General features: G+C 42.9%; 1 protein-coding gene across 2 annotated transcripts; it reads right to left on the reverse strand.

Annotated features, from left to right (window-relative positions):
• Positions 1-870: 870 nt before the first annotated feature.
• SCOC (short coiled-coil protein) lies at positions 871-3839 on the reverse strand. Of its 2 annotated transcripts, none has more exons than XM_081960024.1 (4): positions 3692-3839; positions 2705-2771; positions 2540-2623; positions 871-1633 (listed from the first exon to the last, which is right to left on the reverse strand). In XM_081960024.1, the coding sequence occupies exons 2-4, from the start codon at positions 2724-2726 to the stop codon at positions 1491-1493; spliced, it is 249 nt and encodes an 82-aa protein (XP_081816150.1). In that variant the 5' UTR covers positions 2727-2771; positions 3692-3839; the 3' UTR covers positions 871-1490. The 2 variants fall into 2 exon arrangements, with proteins under 2 accessions (XP_081816150.1, XP_081816151.1); XM_081960025.1 differs by having other exon boundaries at positions 3688-3777.
• Between the last annotated feature and the right edge of the window lie 22243 nt (positions 3840-26082).

The raw sequence follows: 26082 nt of genomic DNA on the forward strand, positions 1-26082 counted from the left end.
TTGTCTGTAGTGATGTGGGGTTTCCTGCCTAAGCAGGGGTTAGACTAGGAGACCTCCAAGGTCCCTTCCAACTCTGTTATTCTATATCTGTTTCAGGCCTTCTAATAAATGAGCACCAATTATAATATTGTTCCGAACCATTTATGTCCTCCCAAAGAATAGAAATTAAATCATCCTTAAACTACTATTAAAAATGGCAAAAAAGACCTCAAACTGTTAAAACCCAATCAAATCAGAAGCCATTCCATTCCACATCTTCTTCTAAAATCCTAATTATTGCTTCTTCCAAGTCCATTGGGACTGCAATTTTCTTAATGATATCAACAAAGTGATATCAGACTAACGAAAACACATTGTCTGCAAAAATAAAATGATTCCCTACAGCTCACCTTTAGTGAAAATTAGATAGTTTCTTATTGTATATATTCACAGAAATGTTACTGTGCATATGCCTGCATCTAAGTAAATTGCTTGCTTATCCTGGAAACGTAGTATATTATATAAGCCTTATTACATTTAACTGCTTGAAGTATATCAGAGAGAGAGGCATTTGGTACATCTCTGTAGCAGCTAGTATTTTTGTAGAGATGTGTATCATGCTTGAAAAACCCTAATTTCATTCTAGTACTGAAAGGCAAAACATCTGTGGGGCTAAAATGTGATTATAAGTTAATAGGAATTATGTAGTAAAAGTATATCTATAACTAGTGAAAATTCATAAATGTATCTACTATTTGTTACAAGATTATTTCTTCCAAGCTTGTATCATCACGATAATATTACTATGTAACTAAGTGTTCTGTAAACAGGACACACTTAAAACAATTGCAACACTATACTGGCCCAATAAGTGAAAGCAACTTTAAGACATTTTTAAAATTATAATTTATTAATTCCAGAGTGGTATATCAAGCTATAGAGTGCTCTTTTTCCTCTTTACAATTTTGCAAGCAATACATTATACAGCCTCATTGAAAAGAATTAACTTCCACCACTCAACAAGCTAAACTATGTCTTCATCTGCAAGAATTAGCATAGATTTTCCTGGAGGATGCAGAAGAGATGGAGAATGTACAACTTTTTTGAAAACTAACAGAAGTCATGCAAATAATTCATTCCAAATAAGTATTTTCATACCACTCTTCACAACACTGTATTATGTTGCTAGCAAATAGTAATACTATAAAAACCATGATAATTACAGTACTTGGCCATGTATGACATTAACCATAAAAGCAGAACTGATTTTCAAAAGCACTTGTATTCAGACTGTGGTAGTAATAAATATATTTTCTCTATCCTATGTTGCTGAAAACTGACATTACAGACTTGTACTGTCCAATTCATTTAAAAAATTAAAATGTCTAGAACTAACATTAAATTTTCATAACTTCAATGATGATACAAACTAAAATATTATGTAGTTTTATGTAATTTAAAATTAAACGAAAGCAGCAGCAGTACAATAATATTGTTTGGTTACCAGGGCCTTACTTTCTTTTGCTTTTTGTGTCAGTAGTCTGAAAAACACTAGAGGCAGACATGAGGTTTTCTATATATTGTCCAAGAACCTGATTTTCTGATTTCAATTTCAAATTTTCTTCTTTAACGGCATCTACTCTTGCAGACAGATCTGTAAAGACATGTAGAGGTCTTTAGCAGCCAATGTTTAGGCAAAACGTTTTTTAAAAAAAATTGCAAAGTTTTTGAAAGTCATTAAAAATACAAAGGGAATTGTATAATGAAATCCATGCAGTGATCCAAATAAATGTATGTGCATAGTTACAAAAAAACCCAAAACTAATCTATTATCAGATGTGCCAGTGGTGGGTTGCTAACCGGTTTACTACCGGTTCGCTCGTGCTCATGCGCGTACTTGCATGCAATGCTTCTACGCATGTGCATCTGGGTGGGTGGGCGGAGCCTCCTGCTGCTGCCGCCACCGTTTCGGCCAAACTGAGAGCAACCCACCTCTGGATGGGGCACATCAAAGTCAGGATGACAAAACCAAAAATATCCTAAGACCTCTGTGACTGCTAAAATATTTCTCACCAGGGCAGGTCTGTCTAGAAAAAGGTAATTTTTACAATATTCTGATTCACAACTAATTAATAAATGTTGGAAAGAAATCTTGAACTGAACCCATAAATGGAGCAGACATTATTGCAATTATTTCATAGAATCATAAGGTTGGAAGTCTTCTAGTCCAACATCCTTGCAAGTGCTGGAATCCTAAAACCATCCAGGACAACAATATCCCAACTCCTTAATCTGTCTGCCTTTATAGTAATCTAAGTTACTTACCCGAAGTCAAAAGGAACTAAAGACACATTTAAATCACCACATTGCTCTAGTTTCCTTATAAAGCACTGCTTTAATACTGCAGTCATGGCATAAATCTACTATTATGTTATTAGCCTATACCACAAAATTAAAAGGAATATTCAAATATATTTACACCGTTTACTTTCTCTATTAATAACATTCTATCTTTAAAATAATTTGGCATGAAGTTATATATGTTAATTAAGAAACTAACCTTCAAGTGTATGCTGCAGTTCCAAAACCTGATTGATAAGTCGTGTTTTTTCTTCTAATTCTACTTGATTTTCAGTCTCAACAGCTGATAAAAAAAACATAATCTTTAGAACAATCAAATATTATAACGCACGTAACAGCAAAATAACAGTAAAATGCATTCTACCGTCCATATCCGCATTCATCATTGTTAAATAGATCCTTTCCGTCCTCAACTTCTTGGGAGATATGTTCTGTTTGAAGGACAGAAAACAATATCAATAGTATGCACATACACAGAATCACCATTTTCCAGCTTATCATTTTAGACTGACAATACGTGTTACCAAAACTTCAAAGTGCAAGATTCAGCAGTCATTAAGAATGTCAAAACAGATAAATGATTCAGTAGCTATAAATGCTGGCTGTAAGGGACAAATTAATAGGTATGCTTTTTATTCTAGAAAAGTGATGGAATTCTGCACATATTAAAACTATCCACTTCCCAACTTTTTATAACATCTTTGGAATATACACATTCTTAAAACTTTTTACACAATTCTTCAAGCAAATACTATTGCAGCCAAAAGGAGCACATCCTAAAATTAAAATGAGTAACTATCCAGAGGTTCAACTCATTTTAAATATATTTTAGGACCATTTCAGTTAATACTCTGTACAGTATATATATATATACTTACCTATAGGATACTGTGAACCGAGTATATTCACATTACACGGTACACAAATTGTTATGTCCACGTAATAATACCTTTGCATCCTTCAAATTTGTCATGCTTGAATGCAATTGTGTTTAAAAGATTGGATTGGATCTCCTGTTACCAGAGAGGAAGGGAGGGAGATGCTTTCTCCAACACATAAAGGGCTCTGACAACAGATCCTAAGCGGGATTCTTCGCATTTCTACCGCAAAGCTCTATTCAGAGAAAAACACGCCCTCTCCTTATAGAAGGAAATACGGTTTTGCATCCTGGCACGAAGAAACCTTCCCCTACATCCCATCAACCCATCACCCACACACTCCGGCCAATTCCCCTCCCATCATCACGCCGCGTCCCAGCTCCCGCAAGCCTCCCCAGGGCAGAAGCGCGCGCTCGACCCTTCTTTCCTCCGATTTCGTCACCTGCCAAAGAGGCGCTCGCCTACTTACCCACCTGCCACAAGATACCCTGGCACTCCGACCCCTGCCGAGTTCAAAAGCAGCCACTGCGCCTGCGCGATCTTTTCCTCGGCCAGCCGGTAGCGCACGCGCCTTGCCCCCATGAAAACAACGAGGCGGAGCGAAATCGGAGAAAAGGCGGGCTTAAGAGAAAGGAGATTTTCGCCGTCACCAATCACGGCCCATGAAAAGCCCATGGCTTTTCCCGATGCAACCAATAAGCGGCGGGAGACATCATCAGACGCTTCCTAGTCATTCCACTTGTCGGCTTGCTGCTGCGGATGGAGACGGCTCCGCGAACGGAATTAGAAAGGGAGGCGCGAGTGCTTGTTCAAATCCAGACCCCCGTTTTTTCCAGGGGTGTGGTCCCAATTATTTCTCTTAAAAAGTCACAGCAGAAAATAGGTTTGAGTTGAACAGTGTTTTTTTTTTGAGAGGGAAACAAGGTGAAAATCGCGGATTTCAAGCGTCCAGAATCGTGTCTTTGCAGTAGGGAGATACAACAAGGGGTGAAAAAGGCAAACCTCCGAAAACATTATTACTTTATTTTAATTCTCCTTCCTAATTGGGCCGCCTGTAGTAAGAATTCCCGAACTGTTGAGTTACTCCGAACCCAGCCTAAGCCCCCCCCCCCTCTCCCCCGGGCCTGGTTCTTGTCGGAAATGGTAGCATTTTGAATTTCTGACGGTGCGTTAGAAATAGTATACCAAAATGTAAATAATGGCTAGTTCACAAATGTCAGTTGGGAGGCGGAAGGGAGGTATATGTATAAAACTTTGCAAAAACACCTGAAATGTAATGGAGTTTGCTGAAGAAAATGGTTATTTATTTAGTGTATGACATATCATACATGGAGTAGCAATATAAATTAACCTTTCACCTAGATTAGTAAAACACAGTAAAAGAAAAATGTTAAAAAGATTTATCTTCAAATACCAAAGTCTAGCCATCTAATCATTGACGTTCAGGATCCTTTATATGAAAAAAATCAGATACTGGACTGGTATATGCTCTCAGTTTACAACTGGTCATGATGTGATCTACAGTTTTATGTGGGACCCACAGTCAGACGGGGGAGGATACTATGCCCCATTTATATAGAGAGTCATATGAGGTGTGAATCCTATTCAGGATCATCCATTGCTAATGTTTTAGTTCAAAGCCTGGCACCTTATTTGTGGGGTCATTTATATGTCTGCCTATGTCTGAGTATTTAGCGACCCATTTGTCTGTCCATTGGGAATCAATGTTAAGGTGGTTGTGCAGATGTGCAAGTGCCCATGGGGACTTCCTGGATTTCAGTCTTCCTGCTGATAAGTGAGGAAAATCGGTGTGCACCGGTAGGGGTGAGTTGTTCATAATTTTTCTGTATTCTCTCACTAGTGCATCTTGCCTTTGTAAAGCTGGAAGTACTATATAACTCAGAACAGGAAACCAGCAAGTCAGAATGCATCTGCTTATAATCCTCATGGTGGTGTTGAGTATGGCATCTAATTTACTAATATGGCAGCTGTGAAGGACACAGTATTCTGCCGCGGAGTAGACCATCCTACTGATGACCTGAGGGTAGCAGCAATGTTCCCTCTAATTTTTTTTCAATGTGAGCAGAAAAGTATAGTGTTTGAGCGGCACATTTTCATGCCTGAGCACCTGAATTTTTTTCACAGATGTCACCTAAGACAACAACGAAATCAGTATTATTTGAAACTCAAAGTTATGTTTCTTCAAGGTACTCGCTTAATTAAAAGTGTTATATAATGTCAGTATCACTTAACAACGCTCCTGCTTAGCAACCAAAATGTTGGCTCAGAAACTCTGGCATTTGAAGCATGCAAGTCTTAAAGCTGTCAAGTTACAAGATCCTTGCACCCCTAACCCTTTAGGGGAAAAAAACCCAGGGGTCTTCAAACCTGACAGCTTTAAGACTTGTGGACTTCAACTCCCAGAATTCCTCCTCCAGTCATGTTGGCTCAGAAACTCTGGCATTTGAAGTGTGCAAGTCTCAAAGCTGTCAAGTTACAAGACCTTTGCACCCCTAACCCTTTAGAAAAAAAGACCCCAGGGGTGTTCAAACTTGACAGCTTTAAGACTTGTGGACTTCAACTCCCAGAATTCCTCCTCCAGTCATGTTGGCTCAGGAACTCTGGCATTGAAGCATGCAAGTCTTAAAGCTGTCAAGTTACAAGATCCTTGCACCCCTAACCCTTTAGGGGAAAAAAACCCAGGGGTCTTCAAACCTGACAGCTTTAAGACTTGTGGACTTCAACTCCCAGAATTCCTCCTCCAGTCATGTTGGCTCAGAAACTCTGGCATTTGAAGTGTGCAAGTCTCAAAGCTGTCAAGTTACAAGACCTTTGCACCCCTAACCTTTTAGAAAAAAAGACCTCAGGGGTGTTCAAACTTGACAGCTTTTAAGACTTGTGGACTTCAATTCCCAGAATTCCTCCTCCAGTCCTGTTGGCTCAGGAACTCTGGCATTTGAAGCATGGAAGTCTTAAAGCTGTCAAGTTACAAGACCCTTCCACCCCTAGAAAAAAAACGCAGAGGTCTTCAAACCTGACAGCTTTAAGACTTGTGGACTTCAACTCCCAGAATTCCTCCACCAGTCATGTTGCAGCTACGTCATCTGCGTGGATCTGCTCCATCTTTGGTTTCTTCATCGTGGGCAGGGCTGCTGCTGAAGATGCCGACGAGCTGCCACCAGAATAACTGCTGTTACCTCCTCCTCCTCCAACAGCACCACCACATTTGCACCTGAGCTCAGTGCCGCGTTACCCCTGCCCGCTCCTCCTCCTCCGTGCTTTTGAGGAGCCATGAGGCTTTTTTTCCCCTGCTTCCCCCCCCCCCCGCCTTCCTACTGGCTCCCGCAGCCTCATGGCTCCTCAAAAGCACGGCGGAGGAGGAGGAGGGGGCAGGAGTAACACAGCGCTGAGCTCAGTGCTCCAAGCAGAGGGGAGGCAGCGCTGCCACGAGCGGGGATGCCGGCTGGAGCTTTGCCGGCTTTAATTCAGCCACAGCACCGGGCGCCAAATCCGGCAGTGCTGTTAGAGGAGGAGGTGGCAGAAGTTATTCTGGTGGCGGCGGGGGCTTTGGGGCTTCACAACTACCCTCAGTCGCCCCCGTGCTCATCAAAGCAAGTCCGGGGAAGTCCTTTGCGGGCAGCCCGTTCTAGCTGCCTGCAAAGGACCTCCCCAGCTTCCGGAGCCTGTGGCAATAGAAATCACTGCGCGGCAGTTGAAAACTGCTGCGCGGTGTTCTCTTGCCATGTGCACGGCCGCGCAGCCGCGCACCTTAGAGGTAACATTGGGTAGCAGGTGAGGTTGTCCATTTAGTTCCACATAATTTCTGGAGTATGTTGTTCCTAGTATTAATTTTGCCGCCATATTCTCCAAATGCATCTTTTAGGAGAAAGTCCTCTCCAATGCTACTCCAAGATACTTTGAATGGGGATTATAGTGGAGTAAATTGTTGTTTAAGTAGATCTTCGAGTCTATATATTCATATTTATATTTTATAAAGGAAACAGCACTTTCTCATCTGAGCCTCCGTCTGAATTGATATAGCTTGAGGGGTTTGTCACCTCTCACAAAATTAACTCACACCTAAACATAGCTGGATTAGGACAATATGACTAAGCATGTACATATTCATTTATTTATTTTATATGCTGCACATTTTACTACAAGTGACATATTACCTACCAGTCTTTTCACTTTGCAAATACTGTATATACAGGTAGTCCTCAATTTACAATCTTACAACTTAGTGATCGTTCAAAGTTACAATGGCACTGAAAAAAGTGTCTTATGACCATTTTCCCCACTTATGACCATTGCAGCATCCCCAAGGTCACGTGATCAAAATTCAGACACTTGGCAACTGACTCATATTTATGATGGTTGCAATGTCCCTGAGTCAAATCAAGCCTTTTTCAACTTTCTGATAAGCAAAGTCAATGGGAAAAGCAGATTTACTTAACAACCATGTTTCTAATTTAACAATTGCAAGGATTCACTTAACAACTATGGCAAGAAAGGTTGTAAAATGGGGCAAAACTCAATTAAATGTCTCACTTAAGCAACCAAAATTTTGTAATCGTCATAAGTTGAGGACTACCTGTACTATAATTTGGCTAGGGTAGCTATTATTCTATTTTATAGATCAAGATTGAGCTTGAGAAAAGGTTGCCTTTCCCAGAACCATTTGTCCTGCAATCTTTTTATATTTTTCAAAAGAACCCCAACAATGTTTACTAGAAATAGTTCAATGGTGAACACAATTGGGAATAGGAATTCAAGTCATTAAATATACCAGTCACTAAGTGAAACTGCAAGTATGATCCTACTTCAGCTTTCCTTTGTTTACAGATCTGTACAATTATTGGTTGTAAAGTTACTTTTTCATCTGTGTCATAACTGTGAACAGTTATTAAATCAGGCAGCTGCTAAACAAGTCACCCTGTAACATTCTGATGAGTTCATCAGTACTGATTCTTTGCTTCTTGTTACACAAACTTTCCACTGAAAGAGTCCATTTATTTTTCCAATCTGCATGAGGCCGTTAGCAGCCTATGGATGCCCATGTTAATGCTGCTATTTCTTGAATTCTCCTCTCCAGATTGATTTGCCAGGTGTTTGATAGGGAAGAGAACACCTTCTTTTCCAGGGCGCTGCTCTGGAGAGTCCAAAGAAGGGTTAAACACAGCCAATCTGCCCAGAACTGAATTGAAACTTTAAGCCACGCCTCTGGTGCTGACTCTCCTCAGATTTTTTCAATTCAGCTAGCCCAGTAGACGCGCTTTAAGATTTTCTCCAGTTCTAAGATTGATTCCTTGGACTCTCCAGAGGAAGAATAATTTTTTAAAACAGTATATGTAAGGATTTTTAGAGCAGGCTGGTGAGTTTAAACTTAAGTTTGTTTTTTTCCCTTTTTAATTGGGTTTTTCTCACCCTTTCGGCTCTCCTGGAGTCCGGGGCTTTGCTCTGGCTCCTAGAAGCCGCAGGCAGCTGTTGGGGGAAGCGCGTGGGTTGGAGTGCCGACGCCAGCTCTGTTGGGGCACCCCTACTGGGGGCCGATTCCCGCTGGAAGCCCTCCGTTGCAATTTGTGCTTCTAGCAAGTCAAATTGCAGCGTGGGCTTCCAAGGCAGCCATTTTGGCTTCTTCCCTCTTTAAATTTGGCGCGCAAAGCTCCGGTGAGTTCCGGCCGCCATTTTGGATTGCGCAATCTTCCGGCTTTACTTTTAAAAGTTTTTTGCCGCAGCTGCCTGGTGCCTGGCTCTTTGCAGGAGCCGTGTGGAGTCAGACTTGCCCGGTGTGACCGGCGACCTGGGCCCCAATCCAAGCAAGTGATAGCGGCGTGGGATCGTGGCCTGTTGGGTCGCCTCCTTTACTCTCCTGCAGGCGCTGGGAGCGAATTCTGCTCGCGCCTAAGAAATTCCAAGCTACTTCAGGCCTTGCAGTTTCTCTGTCTCCTCAGGAGCATCGTGCTGCGGTGGGCTTTCTGGAGGTGGTGAGTGGTGGTTTTCCCATCCCCCTACTGTCCCAACCAGTGATTGTTACCATGGCAGATCAGGCCCCTGAGACTTCTGAGGGTGTCTCTTCCAGAGCCCCTGTAAGACAGGCCGGGAAAGCTGCCAGGGAGGCCATTAGAGGGAGTAAGCCTTACTCCAGGCATGGCCCCAAGCAGGGCTCAGGCCTAGACAAAGATGCATTAAGACGACAGAAAGCCTTAGAAAAACAGTCTTCCAAAGCCCAACAGCAGGCCCAATCTTCCCTTTCGGTGTCTCCTGGGGAGCCCTCCAGGGAAATTCCTCCAGCCCAGGGAGGCCCCATTTCTGATAGTGAAGAGGAAGGGAATTCCTTGGCCATGGCAACTTCTCCAGGCCATTCCATGGCAGATCAGGCTGATCTCTTTGCCTGTCCCTCTGATATGGAGGAAGGACCAGCTCCAATGGGGCCCTTAGCCCCTCAACAGCCGATCCCCGGGCCCACTCAAGGGGTTCGCCCCATTGAGGACCAAGGGCCTAACCTATCCACTGAAATGCAGGAAATAATTAACAGGGCCATTTCCCAGGGCATTGAGGCAGGCATGCGAAAAGGTGGCAAGCGCACTCGCAAGACCCACCATTTGCAACACCAGGAGGATTCCAGAGAGATGACTCCTAGCCTTCCACCTCCATCCCTGCATTCTTCAGTGGCCTCCGATGAGTCAGTCTGGGAGGAAGAAGAGGAATTTCTTCCTAGGCAGGAAGCTGAATTCTCTGGGGATGAGGCAAGCCCCGCCAAAAAGCCGGCCTTTTCAGGCTTATTTAATTTGGATAATTTCAAAACCATTTTAGATAAGGCTAAGATCTCAACTCACATGGGGTCCACCCCCCCCAGCTCAGGTGGTTGTAGACCCTGATGATCTATCTGGGGATCTCTTTGAGGAACCCATTTCGGTCCAGGAAATAGTTCCTGTACCCAAGATGTTCCTCAATTTAGTTCAAAGACAGTGGGCGCAGCCAGCTACCATGGCTACCCCCAGCAGCCATGACAAGAAGCTATACACGGTGGATGCCAGCCTGGAGGAGCTGCTCAAGCTCCCTCCTATCGATCCCCCTGTAGCGGCTCTTACCTCCTCTTCTGTGCTCCCTCCTGACCTGTTGGAGGGGCTCAAGGCTGAGGACAAGAGAACCGAAACTGCTTGTCACAAGACCCATCAGGCAGCTGCATGGGCCATTAAGTCCTCCGCTTCGGCCTCCTTTTTCTCCAGGGCGGCTCTCCTGTGGCTGAGGCAGTTGTTGAGGAAGATACCTGCCAAGGACGTTAAAGTCAGGCAGGATATCAATAAAATCATGGCAGCCACAGAGTACACTGCTGATGCCACTCTGAATGCTGCTAAGTTTGCCTCGCGTGCCCTAGCGTCTAATGTTACTTCCAGACGCCTCCTGTGGCTTAGGCACTGGAATGTGGATATGCGCTCCAAATGGAAGCTTGTTACTGCCCCCTTTAAAGGGGACAAGCTGTTTGGTGAGGTCCTTGATCCAGTCCTTGTGGAAAACAAGGACAAAAAGAAAGTGATGCCATCAGTCACCAAAAAGCCTGATCGTAAAGGTCCTGGCTCTTACAGGAGGCAGGCCTTTCGGAACAATGAGCCCTCCACCAGCTCCGCCCCCTATCATCGGGCGTATCCCCAGCAGGGTGAGCGGTCTCAGGACCGTCAGTCCTTTCGAGACAGAGGTCGCCAGCAGCCCTTCTCCAAGCGGCCATTTCGGGGGGGCTCCAGCTCCTGACCCTTTAGGAGGTATAAATGACCATCACAGGTCAGCTCCCATAGGAGGGCGGTTGCAGTTGTTCCACGCCAAATGGGAGCAGACCACGTCGGACCAGTGGGTTCTTCAAACGGTCCGCATGGGTCTCACTTTAGAATTCTGGTCCCCCCCTCCCCGCCACTTCATCCGGTGTCCAGTTCCCTCAGGGTTAGTCAAAAGATCCCTCATGGAACAGGAGATAAGGCACCTCAAGGAGATCAGGGCCATAGAACCTGTCCCAGCAGGCCAGGAAGGAAGAGGGTTTTACTCCATCCTGTTTCTGGTCCCCAAAAACTCAGGAGGGTGGAGGGGGATATTAGATCTAAAGAGGTTCAATCACCACGTGACATATCGCAGGTTCAAGATGCAGTCCCTCCAGTCCATCTTGGGGTGCATCAGGCCAGGCGATATACTAACGTCCATAGACCTCAAAGAGGCCTACCTCCACATCCCTATCCGCAAAGCCCACCGCAAGTTCCTGAGGTTCTCTTACATGGGCCTCCATTACCAGTACCGGGCAATGCCATACGGCCTGTCATCGGCGCCCAGGACATTCACAAAGGTTCTCGCAGCCGTGGCAGCTTTTCTACGGTCACGTCCGGTCAGACTCCACTGTTACCTAGACGGTCTTCTCATTCTGTCATCATCGCATCAACAAGCTGTCAGCGACCTAGAACACACCATGCAGGCGCTCCGGGACCACGGGTTCACCATCAACCTGGAAAAAAGTCATCTCGTTCCCACGACCAGACTGAAGCATCTAGGGGCCGTCATCGACACCACCTCGTGCACGGTATCCCTGTCCCCGGAAAGGGTGGCCAGCCTTCGGGAGATGGTCGTTCAGGTGCAGCAGTCACGTCTAGTCAAGGTGGTTCAGCTCTCACAGCTCCTCGGCAAGATGATCTCGTGCCTGTCAATCGTGCCTTGGGCGAGACTTCACTCCCGTCCCCTTCAGTGGCTCCTGCTTCCATATCAAAGAACAAACGAAAGCAGCTCAACAAGACTGATTCCAGTTCCAGCAGAGGTACGTCGCTCTCTAAAGTGGTGGTTGTCTCCGGCCCTGTTAAAGGGGTCGCCATTCAAGGAGCCAGTCAGGCTCACCATCACAACGGATGCCAGCCTGTTCGGTTGGGGGGCCCACTGCCACAACCAGCTCGCACAGGGCAGGTGGTCCCCTTCCGAAGCCGCTCACAGCATCAACTGGCTGGAGCTGAGGGCAGTCAGGCTTGCGCTGAAGCGCTTCCAGAGCACCGTTCAGGGCCACCACGTGCGCATCATGACAGACAATGTCGCCACCAAGGCGCACATCAATCGACGGGGGAACGCGCTCCAGATCCCTGATGAAGGAGGCGGAGCTCTTGGGTCGATGGGCGGAGAGGTATCTCCTTTCTCTTCAGGCGGAGCACATCTCGGGCACGAGCAACACCCAGGCGGACTGGCTGAGCAGATCCACAGTCGACCACTCGGAGTGGCGTCTACATCCGCTGCTGTTCCAGCAACTGTCCCAGAGGTTCGGCCTCCCGCTGGTGGACCTGTTCGCCACCGCGGCCAACGCGCATCTTCCGCGGTTCTTCACAAGGTTCCACGACCCGAGGGCGGAAGGAGTCAACGCGCTGCACGGCCCGTGGCCGAAAGGTCTGCTTTACGCTTTTCCCCCGCTACCTCTTCTTCCCAGAGTCATCAGGAAGATCCTAGCAGAGGAGGCGGAGGTGCTGCTGGTAGCACCGTACTGGCCCAGGAGAACCTGGTTTGCAGACTTGGTGAGTCTTTCGATCACACCACCGTGGCGGATTCCTCCACAGGACATCTCTCTCAGCCAGGGGGCCCTTCAACATCCAGAACCCCAGTGGCTGCAGCTGGCCGTCTGGCACTTGAGAGGGATCTCCTAAGCAGAGGCAAGTTGTCAGACAAGGTGATTGGCACCATCCAAGCGTCACGACGGCAGTCCACGACGCGCATCTACGACGCCACTTGGAAATCCTTCGCCAGCCGGTGCACGGCTCATGGTACGTCTGCGCCCCTTGCTTCGGTTCCTGTCATCCTGGACTTCCTGCAGGAAGGTTTGGACAAGGGCCTGGCTCCTAACACCCTGAGGCGCCAGGCGGCAGCCCTGTCAACCATCCTCTCAGTTGAGGGCTACGCATCTCTTGGCCGGAATCCGACCATCCGCAGTTTCCTCAGGGGAGCGACCAACCTGAGACCCCCAGTGGTCCACAGATACCCATCTTGGGATCTCAATGTAGTGTTGCGGTCCCTCATCGGGCCCCCGTTTGAGCCCATTAAGACGGCCAGTCTCAGACACCTCACATTCAAGATGGTTTTTCTGGTCGCTATCACGTCTGCTCGTCGCATATCGGAACTGGCTGCCTTGTCAGTCAGAGAGGACTTGTGTCTCATTCGTAACGACAGAGTAATCCTGAGGCTGGACCCTTCCTTCATTCCGAAGGTCAATTCCTGGTTTCATCGGGCGCAGGAGGTGGTCCTTCCGGATTTTTGTCCGCATCCTCGGCACCCGAGGGAAAAGCGCTGGCACATGCTGGATGTGCGCAGGACTATTCGCAGATACATCAAGCGCACGGCCAGTTTTCGGAAAGCCGAATCTCTATTCGTCTCCTTTCAACCAGCTTCTCAAGGCAAGAAGGTCTCTTCATCTACCATCGGCGGATGGCTGCGAGCCTGCATTGCGCTTGCCCACGTTTTACAGTCCGTTCCTGTGCCTCGCAATATCACAGCACATTCGACTAGAAGCGCCGCCACCACAGCTGCCTGGTCTACACAGGCACCGATTGAAGAGATCTGCAAGGCGGCCACCTGGACTTCTCTGTCTCCATTTGTCCGAAATTACAAACTGGACAGTTTTGCATCGGCGGAAGGGGCCTTTGGGAGGCGTGTTCTTCAGGGCATCCATACCAGCGGAGCGACCCTGATGGCTGAGCCTTCCCGCCCTAGTGACAGTTAGCTTGGGCATGTCCCTTCTTTGGACTCTCCAGAGCAGCGCCCTGGAAAATGACCATTGTCTTACCTGAAGGGTCCTTTTCAGGGCGCTGCAATGGAGAGTCCACCCCGCCCTGGGGTCTATTCTCCGCTGGTGTTTGTGAAGTCACAGTGTTGTTTGTTGTTTCTGTTATTGTTGTTGGACTATTTTTGACTTGTTCCATATTAGACTTCCAGTTGAAGTTTCAGCGCGCAACTGTTCCACGTCTTCATTGAATAAATCTGAGGAGAGTCAGCACCAGAGGTGTGGCTTAAAGTTTCAATTCAGTTCTGGGCAGATTGGCTGTGTTTAACCTTCTTTGGACTCTCCGTTGCAGCGCCCTGAAAAGGACCCTTCAGGTAAGACAATGGTCATTCCACAGAACAATTAGTACTTGGTTGCCAGGCAGCAACATGTTGTCTAGCTCTTTCCCTCAGCTTCATGCCAAAATTCTGCTCCATCCCCACTTGTACAAAAAAGGGCTGTACATTTCTGTCATTTGGGCCTCACCATGGCAGCATGGTTGTTGAATCATGTGAGGAGAGGTCATCTTGCTCCATTGATGAGCCCATGATGGTTCACTATGCCATTTAAACAGTATTACTATCAATAGCTCTGACTGCTAAAGCTATCATACTTAACACCCTTAGTCAAAATAAACTAAGTATATGCAAAGGTGTTTTTAGAGAGCTTTATCCTTTTTCTCATATAAATAATATAGGCAGAACTGTTGCAAGCAGTTTGTTTCAGATTAAAAAAATATTTTAAAAATTTTAATTTCTGGAAGTGGATTTTTAGAACATAAGCTTTGATTTTGGAATTTCAAATGACTGTTTTTATTAACTAATAAAATGTTGCTAGAATAAACAAAAACTATATCTCTCTTCCTGAGCTGTATGTTCTAGTTTGAAAGCCAGACTAGCAGCCAAGATAGATATTTGGACATGCAAGTTCAATTCCTTCCAGTTGATTTAATTCAATCCTCAAGGAAACCAAGCAATTCTATATATATATGCATTATTGCCTGCAGTTCTCCAAAATATACGGAAAATATCAGTTTCCTTTATTTTCTTCACCAAAATGGATTCATATGAATTCTTCACTTTCCATGCATGCAATATATGTTGCTTGTAAAAAGAATGCTTGTAGTTCCTAAGTGGTGTATCTTAATAATTAGGTTTTATTTGACCAAACAAGATGTAATAACTTTACCCTCTGAAGAATTGGCAAATCGAACTAAGTGGAATACTCTGTTTTAACTTCACAAGTAAAGAAATATGAAATCAATAGCCTCCACAGACAACATGTATTATTTTTAATAACATTTCTGTCTTCCGTATATCATTTTGTTCCATAGGCATTTGTTCCTTTCACATGTAGAGCCATAGTAAAAGTGTTCTATATAACTTTAGGTTTCTATTTCTTTTCTTTTCCTTTTGATTCTTATTTTTCTAAAATTAATTTCATGAAAGCATATCAAAATATTCTTGAATAAAGTATCATACTATCAGTTAGACTTAATGTTAATTAACTTTGATAGTACAGTACTAAAAATAACTATCTAACTTATATAAAAGCAAGGGTCTTGCTTTCAGTTAAAAGTATTAACTGAACTGTATTTACCCATACACAAAGTTTCATTACCTACTTTTTACATGAAGATCTCAAGCAATATTGTATGTATTTAGGAAAGTAAAACCAGAACCATGCCTACAACTGCTCTTTAATCCTCTGCACAAACAAATGAATGAACTCAAGTCTAGTTTATTAAACAGGGAGAGAGGGAATTTGATACATTTTTAACAAATGAGTTTATCTTGTTATTAATTTATGTGTTCACTGTTGTGTGCTGTTGCATTTGTGGATGTCTGCTTTCCTAGCAGAGGGAACCAAAACTTGTAGCTCACTTGTCACCTAATGCACAGGAGCTATAGTATCAGTTACGGGCCCTTGTTGTCCCAGTCAACAGCCAATGCAGTATGGAAACTTGTTTTCTAGTGTTCACTATGTGGAACGGATTTTTCGGATATTCTTGGTTCAGTTCTCTTGGTTAAAGCCTGTCTAGCTTGGGAAACGTAATGACTTCTAAAAAAAGAAAGAAACTTGGTTGTTCATAACTTCTGAATCTAAAAGTTCTGCCCATTATTGGTAATTACAGGTAGTCCTTGACATCACAATTGGGACCAGACTTTCTATTGGTCAGTGGTGCAATTGTAAGGTGCAATGTCACATTACTGGTTCACGTAACAATGGCAATCTCCGCATTTCCTATTCCTGTCATGAACTGAATTCCATTAGCTGGGCGCCCACCCTAGTCCAAGCCATTCCTGGTTTGGTCCCTCCTAGCCCTGAGTCTCAGTGAAGCTAAGAGACTTCCTCTTCAACTTCTCCTACCCAGTTGTCTCCCCCATGTCTGTCTCTTTGCGCATGCTGCATCCTTCCTGGCAGGGTAGCAAGCAGCCCCAGAGCTCTGTATGAGAGGGCATTAGATTTGTCATTAGTTATGCTAATACTATTAGTACTATGTAATAAATCTTTATCCCACCTTAGAGAGAATATTCTTGTAAAACAGCTCAGAAATATAGTCAAATTAAAACATTTATAACTATATAAAACATAATTAAATACTCTATCACAGTTACATTAAACAATAACAGATGGTGGTAGCAATAAAAGAGCATTCAGCTCTATAGACAGAGATGGCAAAAGCAGCTACAGCTCAAGTGCATTATAAAAACTATATTTAAAAAGTGCAGCAAACATCATGAGTTCCTAATGGGGTTGAGCCAGTGGAACCTGTAGAATCCCACTATCCCACCAGGGAGGAAGAAGATTTGTCCTTTGTGCTTACGGCTACAACCAAGGGTTAAAAGTGGGTCTCATCATGTAGGCAGAGTGGTTTGCCTAAGGACAGTCCTTCAAGTTCTCAAACTGTTCAGGGTTTTAGAAATTAGAACCAAGAAACTTACGTTTAGATTGGATAATTCCCCTGTCAATATGTAACTAATGTAAACATTGCACATTCTGCCATTATTTCTAAGAAACAATATGAAATATATTTGTCTTAGTTCTCCATTCCTTTTATCTGATACCTATATTGTCAGCCTGGTGACTTAGTCCAGAGAAGCAGCACACTCGGGGGTTCTAACTCTAACTTTATTGGGAGTTTACTTTAACAGAATCTTGCAAGTTCATGTCTCCCATCTTGCCTTTACTAGGGAGGGACCTTTCTGAGACATTTGCCATATTCCCATTCCTTCTGCACACTCAGCCTTTCTTAAAGGTAAAGGTTCCCCTCGCACTTATGTGCTAATCGTTCCCAACTCTAGGGGGTGGTGCTCATCTCTGTTTCAAACCCGAAGAGCCAGCGCTGTCTGAAAACGTCTCTGTGGTCACGTGGCTGGCATGACTAAACACAGAAGGTGCATGGAACACTGTTACCTTCTTACCAAAGGTGGTTCCCTATTTTTCTATTTGCATTTTACTTACTTTCGAACTGCTAGGTTGGCGGAAGCTGGGACAAGTAACGGGAACACACTCTGTTACGACGCTAGGGATTTGAAATGCCGAACTACTGACCTTCTGATTGACAAGCTCAGCGTCTTAGCCACTGAGCCACCATGTCCCCTCAGCCTTTCTCACTGACCCTTATCTACTCTGTGGCACTTCCCCTGTCTCCCAAAATCATTATAATCCACTCTATGCTTTCTAAATTATTTCTGTTTACATGAGAGGGATCCACTTTTAAAAAAGAATATAAAAAACTCTTTTTTGCTTTAAGTAGTCCCAGATAAAACATACAGTCCTGTAGATACAATAATACAATACAATAATACAATACAATAGTAGAGTTGGAACGGACCTTGGAGGTCTTCTAGTCCAACCCCCTGCCTAGGCAGGAAACCCTATACCGTTTCAGACAAATAGCTATCCAACATCATCTTAAAGACTTCCAGTGTTGCGGCATCCACAACTTCTGGAGGCAAGCTGTTCCACTGATTAATTGTTCTAACTGTCAGGAAATTTCTCCTCAGTTCTAAGTTGCTTCTCTCCTTGATTAGTTTCCACCCATTGCTTCTTGTTCTACCCTCAGGTGCCTTGGAGAATAGCTTGACTCCCTCTTCTTTGTGGCAACCCCTGATAAAACATGCCCACAGAAGGAAAATAATTATCATTCACATTCCTGATGTGGCTGGGAGTGGAAAAGCGGGAGGGGAATCCACATGTTGGGGGCTGAGGTCACTGAGGTCAGGACAGAATACCAGCCATAACTAGAACCTGTGGATATGAAGGGGTTGAAATCCAAGAAGGGATTTCTTAATCCACCCTCATTTCTAGCTGGGAGACATGCAGTTGAGGCTGCAGTGTGGAAAAGTCCTAAACGGAATGGATGCCGCCCGTCAATGAATATGGTTAGGGGGAGGAGAGCTTGCCTGCACAATGACCTTTATGCTAGTCAGAAAGTGTCTCTATGCCTACAGAATGGAAGAATAAAGGAACAACAATGACATTAATTGGCTATTCTAAAATGTGGAATGCATGGTACTTGCTTGACCATTTTATATCTTGCCTTGTCTTGAGTCTTGCGTATTTAAGTTATTTCAACAGCCTAACTAGAATTTTTCTCTCTAGTTCATTCACTATTTGGGGTGGGGGATGATTGCTGGTGACATCCATATACATCCATGTGCCTAGCTGCTTTGCAGTTTTTCAAAATGACTGTTAATTCTAACAGATAGAATTGCTAATGTTAAAATATAGAGCAGAGGAAAAATCTTGACCCAGCAAAAGTTTTTAATTTTGGTTTTCAAAATTATCATCAAGGATAATATAACAAAACAAAAGGAACATAAAATACAATAATCAGGATTATATTAATGGCACCAGCACAGCCCAAATGTGCCAGTACCAATTTCCTTCATTTAAATTTCTCCTGCCTCTTCATCCAGGTGTTCAGTTTTCTGTTCCTAATTACAAAATTGCATACAGTATTATAAATTCAGCACTGATTTGGGTGACAGTCGCATAAAGACTGTTCATAGTGGCAGTTTTAACCTAATCCTTAAAACTTTTTTGGATTGTCCTGTTTCCCAATATCCTCAAAAGAAAACCACTGCCATCAAGAAAACTGATGATGAATGAAAAGTAGAAGGACGAAGACCTTGTAATTACTATCACTGTTAGCAACGGCAACAAATAGAATTATAGCCGCTGTTGCTATTGTCAATGGTAGCCAGGCAAAGCCGGGCCTAAGTTGTCCCAGGCCACATTAACTTTGAAATATTTTTTTAAATGCCCTTTTCTTTGCCTACAGATTGCAGTCACAAATACTCTGAAGAATTACATATTGGGTATGTGTTAAGTGTCAAGTATTTGTTGGACAGCTGAAATTCACTCATGACTAATGCAAAAAAACAACAACCCCCAAACCACTGGGAAGAACTATAAAATGCATATTGGCAATGCCTGGGAATTCCCATCACTTTTATCTTTGATGAGGCATTGGGTGTGTTCATTTAATTGTCTTAAGCCTATTTTAGATTTAGGAAAGCTTTTTCTGGCAACCAGGCTGCCAAATTAAAAGAGAGTATAGTAAAACATGCACAGTCAAAAAAGCAGAGTTTACAGACTTCAGAAAGATTTCATGTATTGAAACTGTGGCAGAGAAAGTGTGTTATGATTTGGGAAAGTTTTCTTTATTACATGCTACTAGAAAGGAAATCCAAAACTTCAAAGGATGAAAAAACATAAGAAAGGCCAGACTACATTTTGGTAGATTCAGTTCCTGAACGGATGTTCTTATTTTTATAATAGAAGAGGTGTCCTTACTCTAATATGACATTTCATATGTGAGAGCTATTTCACATGGAACCTCTCTCCTAGCTGCAACAGACAAGTTTGTGGAGTGTTTCCTTGTCTTTTTTGAGGAGGAAGTATGCACAGACCAGACTGTTGCATATACTTGTCTGTGTATAGATTGTCTACCACTGTATGCACATATCATGGGTGGTGTTTAATGGGAAGAGGGAGGAAATAAATAACACTCTAGTAAATGGATTAACCTTTTGGAAGGTAGAGAAAAGCACAAGCATATGTTATCATGTTGTTCAAGCTATCAATATTAGCACTGGTTTAACACACCAACCTACACAATGTATTCAATTTTTATTCCAATAAAAGTGTTGACGCTTGATAAATTTATTGTTCTCTGTCACTTAAAAACATTTTGTCCCTTCTTGCAATTCCCAAAGTAACTATCCTCTTCATAAAGTAGAAAGTCAGGCATGGGTGGCAAAGTTTAACTTTCTTGCTGTCTATTATTCTGAGGAAGTTGAAAGGGAAAAAGGGAACAAAGTATATCCTAAATGTTTGAGTTAAAATATTTAATAAGACCTGGTTATTTAAGGGTCTACCTATGTCCTGTGAGGTCTTCCTGGCCCATACAAACTGGCAAAATGAACACATCCCAAGTTCCTTCAGTTAATGCCTTCTATCAGGAATCAGACAGCACTTCTTCTCTGTTGCAGTGCCTGCTTTCTGAAATGATGTTCCTGCTGAAATCTGGGTGGAAAAGAATTATATGGGGGGCCTTGAAGACCCAATTCTTCTCCAAGGGGCCTTGCCTAAGTGGCAGGAATATTTTACTCAATGTTGGTTATATATGTTTTTGTGTTGTTGGGTGAGATTAGCCATCCTGTTCTTTCCTTTGTTCCTTCTTGTTCCCTTCTATTTTGTAGTTTTGTTTGCTAAATTGGAAGGCACAGAGTTATTCTGGAGTCAGGCAGGACCAAATAAATCAATAAACAAATATCTTAAATGTACCCAAAACTAGTCTTACAAAGGCATGTGCAATATCACTTTAAGTAGCAATACTATTTTCTTTCTTTAATGTGGTTGTGCAAAAGACAGGGCCAAGTCAAGGCATTTTAATGACTTATGACAGTGAACGTCAGAAAATGAATTCCAGAGTTCCATTGTAAAGAGAAATTAAACATTTTTATTTTGGAGAATAAAAAACATTGACGTTCATAATGTAGAATGTAGCTGGAGGATTGAGAGGAACACCTAAGCGTAAGCCTGAATTTATTTTTTGCATCTTGCATAGAATAATATGTAACTTGCACAAAATACATCTATAATTACTCTGCAGAATATATGTATAAAAATAATGTACAGGTTTCATAGTTTTATTCATTAACATCAGGGCAAGGAAAACTTGCTTCCAAATGCCAGTGTCAGAAAATTTTCTCTCTTTCCATAAATTCTGATCCAGCGGTTTGGTAAAAAGCTATCAGAGTGAGGTACCTACAGCAATTCCTTTTCAGATCCGGTGGCAATGTCTGATGTATCTATTTAAACTATTTAATGACCTAAGAAATTAAACCTTGGTATAGCTCCTTTCAAGAGCGTTCACGTGCATATATTATATTTGAAGTACACAATTCTTTTAGAGTGTTTTAGTTCTTATGTATATTTAACTTAGAATAAGTCCTATTTGATTTAGAAATTTAGTTCTGAGTGTACCAGTGTACACTGCCGATCCCATCTGTATCCTATGCATTCTCTAATACAGTATGCTTTACAGCAGTTAGAGTATCTACTAACAGTAGTCTATAAAATAGGTTAGAATTACTGGATTAACTAAAGTTACACTGAGTTTCATGAATGATTCAGTATTTGAAGCAAGATGATTTTCAGTTCAGATCTAGCATTCAAATCATTACATTAAAGTAGCTCTCCTCTGACTTCCATTTTGACATAATGGTCAATTCAATTCTTTCCTACATTTTTGTCCTTTTTTTAACGTGCAAAATGTTTTCTTTAACCTATCTGCAGATGTCACTTTAAATATTATTTTCCAGGGTTTTATTTTCCAGAAAAACAGATGTCTGTAATTATCTCTACTTTGACCTCTGAGACTTATCAAAGTCAAATAGGCAATCATCCAATCATATGAGCTATCATTACTAGAGGAAAAGTAATTATAATCTGAATATGTTTGAACATGATTATTATAAGTCTAAACTGTTGTACTTCTGATTGGGATTGAACTGAAAAAATTATCATTTATAATTCAAATTATATAACTTCATTTGTTTTTTAATTTTGAAGAGTAGAGAGCAACATGGTTTAATAATTTATTTTTTTAACTGGGAACAAAGCACACGGTGATATCTCAAAAGCCATAAAAACAGTCTTAATTAAAGCAACGAAGGAAAAATCAGAGAAGCCTCAAAATGAGTGAATAAGGTCTCTGGAAATAAAGGATGTCACAAAATCTTTAATTCAAAAGTTTTGGGGAAAGCAAGTAGCAATATAGGAGACGTTTTTGATGAACATGAATACTATTTAATAGGTCTCCATGAGTATAAGGATAATCCTTGAAGAATTACCCTATTTAATTAAGTTCTTATATTAAAATTGTCTGACTAAATATATTGACATATGGGGATAATCATATTCTACTCATATATTATTTAGAATTATTTAAGAAAGTGTATATTTACTAACGTAAGTACATTATCATCCTCAAGTGTCTCTTTAGTAGCAGCTCAATTGTCTCTTTAGGAGTGCAAAAAACCAGCCCTACGGGCAAACCAGAAGTTCAGGAACGGACTTCCGGTTTGCTCGGAGGGTCGTTTTGACTGCTCTCGAGGCTTCAGGGATCTTCAGGAAGCTTCTCTGAAGCCTCCAGAGCAGTCAAAACGACCCTCCAAGCACAGAGATCTCTATAAAGCTTTTCAAAGGAAAACAGCTCAGCCATCATCTCTAGCAATTGTGATAACGATCTTTCTCACTTAGTTCAAGTGAGAGTCAGCCTTTGTTCTCTCTCCATTCTAATATAGAGGGGGACAGTTCATATGCCGCTTGCTCCAAGAGGGGTAGAGAGAAGAAACACCCCCCTCTAATCTCCATTCAAATAAGTTGAACACAAACTTACAGAAGTCTGCTGCTTTTCCTTTAATGTGGATCGAAGAGATGAGGATGAATCCCCCACCACCAGGATCCAGCCGCACTTCTCCAGATAAGCTTCTTCCTCCGGAGCCATTCGGCGAAAGGGAGGACAGCCCAAAGCTGTCCCTCGCCCCCCCCCCCCCCGCTCCCCGGCTCCTAGGCGAAGCTGAAAAGCACCCCTGCCGGCTGCCGGCGATTCCGGGGTGCCTCAGCAAGCTGCCCTTCGGCAGGGGACCCCTCCAAGGCCCCCTGTGCTCCTTACGGAGCCAACTGGGGAGACGAGCGGCAGACAACATGTCCGTCGCCAGTAGGAACCGGAAGTTGTCTCCCGTTGCTGAAATATTTGAAGCCCACCCCGGCCTACCTCCCTTTGATATACAGTGTTATACTGGGAGATTATTAATCCTTCTTAGTTACTTTTCCCATCATAACATATTATTTGCTGTCATTGCCTTGTCTCCGTCATACACTGAATATAGCATTTTGGCCTCCTGAAACCCCACCCCCTTTGCAAAAATGGCCATGCATAGCGTTTAGGAGGCTTCCAGAGTGCTCCTAGGGGCTTGGAGGGCAAAAATGAGCGAACAACAGGATGTTTTAGCTCATTTTTGCTCCCTCCCCCAGCCCCAGGAGCACTCTATAAGCTTCCTAAAGGCTATGCATTCCCTTTTTTGACAAAAAACGGGCCTGTTTTCACGTAAAATGGACCATTTTTTGCTCATTTTTGCCCCCCCCCCCCCAGTCCCCAGGAGCACTCTACAAGCCTCCTAAAGGCTATGCCTGCCCATTTCTTGACAAAAAAATGGCCCATTTTCTTGAAAAATGGGCCGTTTTGGGGAGGTTTGCAGAGTGCAAAAACTTTTTTTTTAAATTTGCCTCTTCGAAATCTTGGTGTGTATTATACTCTGGTGCGTCTTATACTCTGAAAAATACGGTATATGTTATTAACCTAAACATCAGTATCTGGGATATTGAGCCAGTGATTTAATCACATTCCTGCCTTCCCTCTATTTCCTGTGGGAACTTTGCTAGCGTAAGAATCCCATCAGAAACAGAATCAGTAAATGAGCTAATTGTCTCCACGACCCCAATTTAGTGAAATGGTATGCTCTTAGTTGCTTTTGTGATTTGGTACCATCCTTACAACATACATACAGGCAACATACATAGTTCAAAGGGAATAGGATTTGCCGCGTGTGGGTGTGCATGTCTCTCAAAGGAGATTATTAAGATTATTGAAGAAAACAGTCCTCTTAGCTCACTGATGTAATTGTAGCTTTGCTGAGTTGCATGTATTGTTCTGAAAACAATAGAATCACATTCCTTATATTGGCAGCAAATGTCAGTTATGGAAGAAATCTGGATAACAGATTTGGTCACTGGCTAGAAATGATTTTCAGTTTGTTGGGGGAAATGCCAATGTACCTAAGGCAGAAAGTATTTTGTCTTACTTTGCACATTTAATTAATCTTTATTCAGAATTTTAAGGCTGGCATTTGTAAGCCAATAAGATGCCGGGGGTGGTGGTGGCAATTCTTTTGTCCTCTGGAGACCATGATCCATTTAAAATTCACTTAGTACCAACCTCACTCTCTTGTATGAATTGCATGTGGCCAGTAGATGGCAGAGCTGCTGCAGGTAGCAGCAAATCTGTAGGGACAAGGCAGAAGTATTCTAAGCAACCAACCAGTCCAACTCCCTTGACTCCCCCTTTGCTTGTCAGCAGCTGGATGCCTGACAGAGACTAGGGAAAAGAGCAGCTTGGGAAGAAGGAAGGGGAATGGTGCTGAGCCAGCATTCCACACAAAGAACCAGCAGCAGGTTGAGGCTTTTCCAGCACAGTGTGTTTCCTGCTAGTGACAGCGTTGGCCCTCCAAAAAGAGAGTGGTAGCATAGGTTCAGAATCCCAAAACCTACGCGTCAGAAGCCTTTCTACATCTGAGAACAAAGAAGAGCAGAAATTTGAGAAGAGCCAAGCGTGGGTTTGATTTTAAGATCACAATCCCTTAAATAATGCAGCTAAGAATGTTTTTAAGCATGTGCAGATTCCCATTATTTATCAGTATTTAGTAATCACAGTGACTTTTCACACATTTTTCTTGGGAGCTGTAACTCTAGGCAACACATTTTTTATTACGTGTCCCCATAATGTGGCCTTAACCTCACCCCAACTCTCAGTAAGATTTGCTTAAGTCATAACTAGCTGGTGTGTGTGTGTGTGCGGGCGGGCGGGCGCATGTTACTTCAAAGGCAACCTCAACATAAGTAAAATTTGTTAGGCTTTGTCACCCATTGCTTTGGAGAGAGATCAAATGATTGGGCAGTAGAAGCAGGATAGGGATTAGCAACATGGACATCATATTTCATGCTGGTATAGTTTTCTCTTTACTTACGGATGAGTAGTGAAGAGTGTAGGGGCTGGTTGAGCCAATGCAGGTCCTCTTCTGTTTTAGGATGGCAGGTTGGTAATTATTTGTCCACCTATCTTCTTGGGGGGGAGGGTTACATGTTCTCTCCCCTCTTAACTTCCAACCTGTTTTCACCTTCTGGCAATTAAAAGGCCTAACTACAATTATTGAGTTGATTTGTATAATGCTACTTCTCACAATATGATCATATTTTGGACCACCTGCTTCCATTGGTATGTTTGTATACACCTTTGATTAATACTATTCAGCATGTTTTACAGAGCTAATGAATAAAATTATTTCCATACTTTAGTATATAACTTCCTTTATTTTCAGTCATTCTCTTTTCTATTAAGAGGTTTGTTCACCCATTATAGCATGCTAAACTATAACATGATTTGATTTGAGTGTCACATAAACTGAATCCAGATACTGTGATTTTTCAATCATGGTTTACGATTAATTTGTTCCAGGCCAAAGTAAAATATGATCAAACAAGATAGAGATAGGACTTTAAATCCCTAGTTTAGTCCAGAATCAATAACTGTAAAGATTCATGAACTGCTTAACCTTTTCCTTGTAGTTCTGGAACTTCCTTCACATAGCTACACTGATTTAATACGTGTGGCATTATTATTTCCTCCCTCCAAATCACAGCACGAAAAATACCAATACCTGCCCAGGTTAATAGATTCAAATCACACATTAGTAATTTCTGGCTTGTGAAGGGTTGGCCTAAATACCTGTTACACCTACC

The sequence above is a fragment of the Natrix helvetica genome (genome assembly GCF_964273705.1).
Source record: "Natrix helvetica genome assembly, chromosome: 7".
NCBI classification, from domain to species: domain Eukaryota; kingdom Metazoa; phylum Chordata; class Lepidosauria; order Squamata; family Natricidae; genus Natrix; species Natrix helvetica.